The following is a 9,771-nucleotide window of genomic DNA, read 5'->3' as shown; positions in this document are numbered from 1 at the left end:
CATTAAAAATTAAAGCATTAGTTACTATCTTTTGGTACAATTAGGAAAACAACAAAATATTTCTAATTTGATGATTCTTGACAGTTCTAATTTAATGATTTTTTATCTATATTTTATTCAGTGACTAATTAGGAAATTGTCTAAATATTGATCATTAAAAATTACAGCGTTAGTTACTATCGTTTGATTGACCAAGAGGAATTGCTTCTATAAATTCCAATATCTCATTCACTTCTATTTGAACAATTAGGAAAAAAGCAAGAATTCTAATTTGATGGTTCTTGATTAATTCTAATTTGATGATTCTTGATTAATTCTAATTTGATGATTTTTTATTTATGTTTTACTTTAGTGATTAAGAAATTACCTAAATATTTATCATTAAAAACTACAACATTAGTTACTATCTTTTGTTGACCAATTTACAATTTTAAGGGTTCCTTTTTTTTAATGTTAAAGAGTTTGTTCTCCCTATTGTATCTCATTCACTTCCATTGAAGGGGAGTTGTTTCTACTAATTTCCACATCTCATTCACTTCCAATGAAGAATAATTGTTTCTACTAATTTCAATGTCTAATTTTATTTGCAACTTCTATAATATAATTAAAATGTTAATTTAGATTATTCAAAATTTAAGAAAAAAGGTTATTAATAATGGTGTAAGATGTATATTGGTGAATTTTTTCCGTATTGAATTTTATAGAGTCGATTTTTTTTCGTATCGAATCGAATTCGTATTTGAATTGGAATTCGAACTTGGTAACTATGGTTGAGATGGTAACTATGGTTGAGATTATAAGGAGAGGCCATCCCAGATCGCCACGAGAGGTCGTCCGAGTTACCAGTTTTGCAGATCGAGATTTCTAGGCTCTCCCATTATTGCTGTACCATGAATGCCAAGTGAAGGAAAGGTATGTGCAAAATGAATAAAGACGAGATTCAGACTAGTATTTAATAGCAGGGGAGGGTTGAGGGTTGATTCTTAGAGCTCCTTGTTGGGAAGAGAGAGAAGAAAAAGGCCGGGAGCGATCCAAGTTCGAGCCAGCCGCTGTCTTGGACCTTGACGAGATCACAAACAATGGCGAGCATGCCTGAATAGGCAATTAACAGTGAAGTCGTCCCTCAGCGAAATCGCTCCGATACTTCCTGTGGCGAATGAGATTGAGCCTGAATGGCCTCGTGGCGCATATCTCTGTGAGCATCACTCGCCCTAAATCCTGTTTTCGTCTCTTTATCTCTCTTAGAGCTCCTTGTTGTGAAGAGAGAAGAAAAAAGCCGGGAGCGATCCAAGTTCGAGCCAGCCGCTGTCTTGGACCTTGACGAGATCACAAACAATGGCGAGCATGCCTGAATCGGCAATTGACAGTGAAGTCGTCCCTCCCTCCCTCAGCGAAATCGCTTCGATAATTCGTGTGGCGAATGAGATTGAGCCTGAATGGCCTCGTGGCGCATATCTCTGTGAGCATCACTTGCCCTAAATCCTGTTTTCGTCTCTTTATCTCTCTGTAACTAGGGTTTTGTCTTTAATTGGGTATGCTTTGGTTTACTTTACTGCAGGCCGGTTCTATGCATTTGAAAAAGCCCATAAGCTCGATCCCAATTGCAGTGGCAGAGGTGTTCGCCGGTTCAAGACGGCTCTCATCCTAAGACTCGAAAGGGTATGACTCCTTTACCAGAAAACCAGTAAACCTGCTCTTGTCACTAAAAGTCGCTTCACCATAAGCTTAGCAGAAATCCGTAATTGAATAATGTGATGTTTGGGTGACTCGTTCAAACTTCATCATGAGACCAATGGATTGCTTAATTGTTTGAATTCGAATTTTAATATATTTTAAAGATTTATCCATGATAGTTAATAGGTAAGAGGTAAAATAGGTAAGAGGTAAGTTTTTTTTTTTAAGAAGTTACAGGTTTAAAATCAGAGTGATAAAATATATATGTACTAATTTGGTGTGAGGCTTGGCTAAAATCATTTGTTTTGCTAAAATCTCCCTAAAACTACTTTTATTTGGCTAAAATCTTTCTTATTGTGACGTAAGGAAACAAGTTTACAATCCAAGACCTAGAGGCACCACCACCCGGTCTGTCACGCCCCTACACCTGTGGTAGTCTTCCAATCGCTTGTAGCAAGGTGCGGCACCACCGAATGCTTTCTTTTCACCAATACTAACATTCATGGACTACGCCCACTTTCACTTCAACATTACTTAGTTTGTGTTTCGCAACCAAGTAAACATATAATTATCCTTTATACCAATGAAGTCCATACTCATTCATTATCCATAGCAATTATAACAAGAACACAACGATTGCAACAGTATAAAGGGGAGGGGCAACTCCCCATAATATGAGTTTGCCCGGCAATATATTAAAAATATCAGTTTACAATGTACAAGTGTGTCTTGGCCGAACCAAGTCTCACACTTAGTCAAATTTACAATGAGAGGCAACCCAACCTTTTACAATATTGTGCACCTCTTGCACGAAGGGCGGTGCTCACCCGAGCCACCTAACATCCTTGCTAAGTCCTACACAAATTCTACACCTTCACCAAACCCCGGGCACACCTTGCCCACACCTTTACCGGCTTAAGACAATACCAAATCTGCGCCTTCAAGTGATGTGCATGAATTATGCGCACTTCCAACCCAAACTGTGCACTTGCCTTTTACGTTTAAGCTTATGCGAAGATGTGTTGAGAGAATTCGATGCCAAATGAAGCATAACGTTTGCACATATATACACATGTTAGCGTGGGGCCATTATGTGGGCGGTGGCACTCCAGCCGACCCCCAATCCATGACTTAACATGCCCTCACATATCTCCTTCAAGTCGGCCTTGCCCACCGCAAGCCACTCCAAGTGTTGGTATAAACCTTCGCTCATCGTTTTATTGTTACAACCTTTCGTCGCATTTCTGTTTTCCCTTTTGTCGCATTCCCATGTCGCCTTGCCCGCCCGTCGTGCAGACCTTGCCCACCCGTCGTGCCGACCTCGCCCGCCCGTCGTGCCGACCTCGCCCACGTTGCGCGCCCGCCCGGGCACCTGTCGTGCACGGTGACTCGCCTGGCGCTCCAAACGCGGTCACGCCCAAGGACCTTACATCCTCTTCCACCTGAAATTATTGTCGTCCTCGACAACATACCATCCCGGTAACCATCCACCAAGATCATCACTATCCATGATGTCAACTCCTCCACATAAAACAAACATCCTTGCAACATATGTAGAGCCTCATCTCCATCATGCCTCGACTTAGTGACCAACTGCCACCAAGCTCACCATACCAAGGTATACACCTCAACGGTATGCTCTCCATCAATGTCATCTTGATCCATGATTACCGACCCCTTTGTCACAATCTCCATTGCAACATCTTGTGTCGTCCTCATCATGTGTCCTTCCTCCATGTAGTCTCCTATCAAATGCCAACACACGTGTCACCATGTCTCGACTAATGCCAACATATCTCTGCACACTGGTACCCCTCATGACTCGAACTAGTTGGGTGATCAATCCAACCATACGCTCAAACCATAAGAATGCACATCCTTATGCCATCACAAGTCTTCTCCTGACTCCTGCTACATCTCAGATTCATTCAAGAATCTATCAACCCATGCTCAGGTCCATGGAAGCTCCATCTCATCTGCAACATGTCAAGCTATGGTCTTGTTGCACAAGAGTGTACAACCTCTCCACTAGCTCATATAATCTCCAACCTGATGTCCATGACTCTAGGTGTCTATGATGTCTAACCCATGTAGACTCCATCCCAACCTCTGGCCATCTGCATCCAAGTCTGCACTCCATCATGAAGAAGCCTCCTCCAAGGCTCCTTGTAAAGTTGGTGTGGTCCCTTCCTATCAAGGTCTCCACACCAACCTTTCTCCAAGGTTATCGATAGAGAAAGGAGGGCCAGGAAGTTTCCTCCCTGACTCTCATCCACCCATGTGTCAGATTGATGTTGTGTCCTCAAGTATCTATGCACAGCCTCAATCTCTTCACATGTACACCCAAGCTCACCTAGCTTGTCCTTTGTCAGCTGGAAGTCATATATGCCCATTGCATACTTGCAGAAGTCCACTATCCTAGCAGGATCTCTACCTCCATAATCCCCATCAATCATTGCCTCTGAAGTAGCACTCGGGCTCCCTTCATTTGCAACTTCATTGTGAAGATCCTTAGTAGAAGATGCTCCCATCAAGTGTCTCCATGTTCGTGAGACCTTCTCACTTCCTTCATTCTTCTTTCGAGCTTTTGCAATGAAGTCCACCAACTTCTTCTCCTTTGTTTGCACAATACTCCCAAGTCCTCTTTTCTCCACATCCTCATGTTTCACATTAGGATCTTTGGGATACAAAATCATAGAATTCATCCTTGGTCTATACCCCAAGCAACTCCTTCTATTCACAGGCACCATCGTGGTCTTTCCTTCAGCTGTGATCAAGAGAATGTCCCGGTCCACCATTGGTATGGCTTGTGCAAGCTCCATGAAGTCCAGCCCCAACACCATAGAATGATCATCCATGTCCACAACTCTCAAGTCCAACTTTCCAAACCACGATCCTACTTTCACCTGAGTGTCCTTCAACACACCATCAACAGCTCTAATGGTAGAGTTGATTGCTTTAAAAGCACTCCACTCTTTCTCCATCTTTGCTTTCTTCCCAAAAGACTTTGCTGCCTTTCTACTCAAGAAGCTATGAGTAGCTCCCGTATCAACCAAAGCTGCAAACTTCTTCCCTTTCACGGTCAGCTGCACAAAACTTAGCTTCAAGGAATCTCCTCCTTCTGTTGGCTTTGTCTTGTGTCTCACCTCAACAACCTTCTTTAAGAATTCGGCCTCAGAAGTGTCAATAGATCCATGCTCCTTCTTGACATTCCTCCTAAGGTACTTCACCTCCTTGCGTGGCCCTTCTAGACAGCTTGGTCTTGGCCTAGCTTGACTTGCTTCAAGCTTCCCTTCCACCGCATTCTGCTCAAGTGCACCAACCAAGTGTCCATTGACCAAGTTCATGGAACTTAGCTTCCGAATGTCCCCTGGATTCTCTCGGTAGTGAGTTCCCAACCTGTCAATGTAGTCGAGCTCCTCTTGCTCAATCACAACAACCTTCTTACCAAGAAGCTTCTTCCTTATCTCTTCCTCAACTTGCTTGATTTCGGCTTCCACCCGGGCACTTTCCTTCCTTAACCGGGCTCTTTCATCAAAGAGCTCTTGAAGATCAAGTCCACTATGTTGGATCCCCTCATCAAGTTCCTTGAGTTCCATGTCTGCGGTACTTTCACATTGGCTTTTGAGTTCTTCGAGTTCTTTCCTTAGTTCCGAACAGCTTTCACGAATCTTCATGCTCTCAGCCTTCATTGAAACCCAGTTAGAACTCCATTGACCCATTTGCTCCAACATTTCGTACCGAAGGTCTTGAATTGCACTATGGCTAGACTCACCTGTCGTAGGCTCATCCACCATCTCTGCCTTTCCAGCCTTCTCCATGTCATGAGCAACCCTACTCAAAGCCGAGTCTTGAAAACACCTTCAAATGCTTCAACACCTGAACCTGTTCAAGCCTCAATATCACCTGTCATGAGCAACCCTACTCATCAGCTTCAACCTTCAATACTCGGATCAGCTGCTCCGATACCACCTGTCACGCCCCTACACCTGCGGTAGTCTTCCAACCGCTTGTAGCAAGGTGCGGCACCACCGAATGCTTTCTTTTCACCAATACTAACATTCATGGACTACGCCTACTTTCACTTTAACATTACTTAGTTTGTGTTTCGCAACCAAGTAAACATATAATTATCCTTTATACCAATGAAGCCCATACTCATTCATTATCCATAGCAATTATAACAAGAACACAACGATTGCAACAGTATAAAGGGGAGGGGAAACTCCCCGTAATGTGAGTCTGCCCGACAATATATTAAGAATATCAGTTTACAATGTACAAGTGTGTCTTGGCCGAACCAAGTCTCACACTTAGTCAAATTTACAATGAGAGGCAACCCAACCTTTTACAATATTGTGCACCTCTTGCACGAAGGGCGGTGCTCACCCGAGCCACCTAACACCCTTGCCAAGTCCTACACAAAATCTGCACCTTCACCGAACCCCGGGCACACCTTGCCCACACCTTTACCGGCTTAAGACAATACCAAATCTGCGCCTTCAAGTGATGCGCACTTCCAACCCAAACTGCGCACTTGCCTTTTACCCTTAAGCTTATGCGAAGATGTGTTGAGAGAATTCGATGCCAAATGAGGCATAACGTTTGCACATATATACACATGTTAGCGTGGGGCCATTATGTGGGCGGTGGCACTCCAGCCGACCCCCAATCCATGACTTAACACGCCCTCACATATCTCCTTCAAGTTGGCCTTGCCCACTGGAAGCCACTCCAAGTGTTGGTATAAACCTTCGCTCATCGTTTTATTGTTACAACCTTTCGTCGCATTTCTGTTTTCCCTTTTGTCGCATTCCCGTGTCGCCTTGCCTGCCCGTCGTGCAGACCTCACCCACATTGTGCGCCCGCCCGCGAGCCCGTCGTTCACCCGCGCGTCCGTCGTGCACGGTGACTCGCCCGGCGCTCCAAACGCGGTCATGCCCAAGGACCTTACACGGTCCATTAAGGATCACCACCTGGTCATGCTAAGTTGTGTGGTTTATCAACCTGCATAGGTTGTGTAGTTTATCACCCTAGACCTAGAGGCACCACCACCCAGTCCATTAAGGATCACCACCCGGTCATTCTAAGTTGTGTGGTTTATCAACCTGCATAGGTTGTGTAGTTTATCACCCTGCATTAGTGCATAACGGCCAAAGATGGTTGTCATCACTGCTAGTTTGACAACTAAGTTATGATAGGGTTTCCCATTGTTATAAAAAAAAAAGTGAGATAAACAATTTCATATTATATATTAACAAATAGTAAAATCAATGCACATCCAAAAACCTTAAATATGTCAACACAACTTGTATCCACATCATAAAAAATTATATATCACTGGATTTATTACTAATATAGATTCATTTTAAACACAAATCTATCTTGATGTGCAAATATCTTTTAGTGTAAAATTTGAAGAAAAAAAAATTGCATTTATCTTATTCCTTGATTTTTAAATATTATATAGATTACATAGCTCAAACTTACAAGTCCAATTTGTTTTTAATGAATTTCAATAAAATTTAACAATAAAATATACCAAAAAAACAAAATATAAAATAATAAAACTATTTCAAATATTTCAATTATTAAAAACTTATTTTTTCACTTCTTATAATATATACATAATTTTTAAATTAATATAACCTCTTAATATTAATTTTTTTTTTTTTTTTCAAACTTAAGATATGTACATAATTTTTTAAAACAACATAACATATTAAAATAAAAAAATAGTCAGTTCAAGTGACATGCAACATTACGAATAGGGTCAACGGTAGAACAACCCAAAAGTGGCCGATCTCCTAAGAAACAGTTTGATTAGGAAACAGTAAACCTAATCGAATGATCAGACAGACCATTGCAGCCCCACATACCAGTCGTGTCAAAGAGTCCACGAAAATAACAAATCGCATGTACTTAATTATGCAATGGCAAAGTAAGTTTCAGTCAACATAAGCGAGAATATGTAAATACACATCAGCCCCTAGATCACTGAAATTTGAGCAGATGGACAAGATTGAAAATATATATAAACATACATGATATTACAATATACATAATAAGGTTGATTTTTTTTTAATATTTTATTATACATAATATTATAGTAGTTTTTTTAAGAAGTTGATATTGGCATAATTTTTTATTTATTTTTCAAATTTATATGAAATTATATTTATATAAGTATTAATAACAAATTAATTATAGTGAGGTTGGGATTATTAACGTTTTATAATGTTTTTAACTAAAACTAATTAAACATACTTTTTTTTAGTCAACATTGCTTTTCTATTTAGAGAATATTTTATTTTTGTTTGAAAATGGACACATGTCAACTCCATGTTAAGAATGGACAGAATCACAGATCACCCTCATATTGGGTTGTAGAATGTGCCTCTCCACACAAGAATGTGCACATTTTACTAATCCTTATATTCAATAAGAAAATTTTGAAACATATAGTAAAATTCATTTGAACATTATACATTGGACAAGTCATTATAAATAAACTCGTAATCAAATTGGTTGAATCTTAATGAAGTGATGGGTTAATAGTCAAATTCATTTCTATCCATTTAAATTTGAATTTTCAAGTTTGGAGATACATTGTAATAATTTACAAGTACATAGTAATATTCGAGAATTGTATCTAATAAACACAAGAGTCAAAACATTGGACAAGTCATGATAAACTTGTAATCAATTTCATTTGGATCCATGTTGTTTCTTACTTCGTCTTTTGTTGATGGAGTGTTGGATCGGGAATCAAATTCCTTTGGATTCAAGTGGTCTCTCTCTTCATCTTTTGTTTTTGCATGGAGTTACATGGTGAGATGCCCCCGAGTTAAGTAACCAATCAATGTTATTGTTAGAAGTATATAAGCATGCTTCTGCTATTGCAATAATAAATAAAACATAAGTTCTAAAGTTACAACAATGGTGTCCATACTACTAAATGGGCCTAGCTTACACCGATAACAACAACCACCCGTGGATCTGATGCTAGTTGTTAGTAATAAAACAACAAAGCGAGAGCAATAAACAAATAAATGAAAACACATAACATCAACAACATGGACATAATGTTTTACCCTAGAAATCCTTATGGGAAAACCAACTGAACAATCATTCATGGCCCAAAGACAAATTTCCAATGGAGTCTTTATGCCTTTAAATAAGCTACATTACAAAGAATATCATGGATTATCAAAATCTAGAGCCTGAAACCGCCAACTATAAATTGACTTTGACCGAGTCAGATTTACCCTAACTACCCTAACATTCCCAACTTGGGGGGAGGGATCTCATGTTTTTCTCACGACTATTTGAGCTAATCCTCAAGGATAGACACTCACATTCCCTAAGTGAGAATTGGGGTTTATCAAGTTTAATTTAATAATTTGTCGAATCTTCAAATATGCATTTACATTGAATCATTATGACTTGTTCCTCCAATAAACTTACTAGAAAAATTGAATTGTTTAATATACATCACTTAAGAACTAATCTAACATTGAAATGATAATTATTTTCCTCAAGCACATCAAAATCTTATGATGAATTATAGATTATAGTTTACTCAACGTTCAAAATATTTTGTGACCATTCCTAATTAGGCAAATTGATTATATGAAAAGACATATGCAAAAGATTTATATCTCTTTTCTATCCTAAGTTATATTATGTAGAGAATTCCTTAAATCTATATAACAAATATTTCAAGTTATGCCATTTTGAAAAAAAAATTGTTAGTTAACTACCTTATAAATACATTAAAAAAAAAGACATTGTAACTAGAACATTTCTTATATGTAAGTGATCCATACTTTAAACTAAATTATCTTACAAAAAATTATCAGTTAAACTAGTTTAAGACATACTATAACAAAGTCATTCCTCTCATATAAATTGGATTTTGCTTGAATATAAATATAAAGCAACATTTACTATTTATTGTAACAATGCATCAAAACCTTATATTCATTAAAAATATATTAATTTTTTTACACTTCCTCAAATTATATATATATATATATATATAACATAATATAATATAATATTATATATATTAAGAGATGTTTAAATAGAGAGCTA

At 38.8% G+C, this 9,771-nt stretch overlaps 1 protein-coding gene across 1 annotated transcript in view; it reads left to right on the top strand.

The window, feature by feature from the left end:
- Positions 1-785: 785 nt before the first annotated feature.
- LOC149169153 (callose synthase 1-like) overlaps positions 786-9,771 on the top strand; it is a 45,267-nt gene continuing 36,281 nt past the window's right edge. Inside the window, exons 1-2 of the mRNA XM_089428588.1 lie at positions 786-1,459; positions 1,559-1,659. Of these exons, the coding sequence (XP_089284714.1) occupies positions 1,336-1,459; positions 1,559-1,659 (225 nt within the window). The 5' untranslated portion in view covers positions 786-1,335. The remainder of the gene's footprint in view (positions 1,460-1,558; positions 1,660-9,771) is intronic.

Source organism: Pinus tabuliformis, chromosome 4_2 (assembly GCF_031772625.1).
Source record: "Pinus tabuliformis cultivar Carrire ecotype Pingquan chromosome 4_2, CPIR1, whole genome shotgun sequence".
NCBI lineage: Eukaryota > Viridiplantae > Streptophyta > Pinopsida > Pinales > Pinaceae > Pinus > Pinus tabuliformis.
This window is presented reverse-complemented; position numbering and strand designations above follow the sequence as displayed.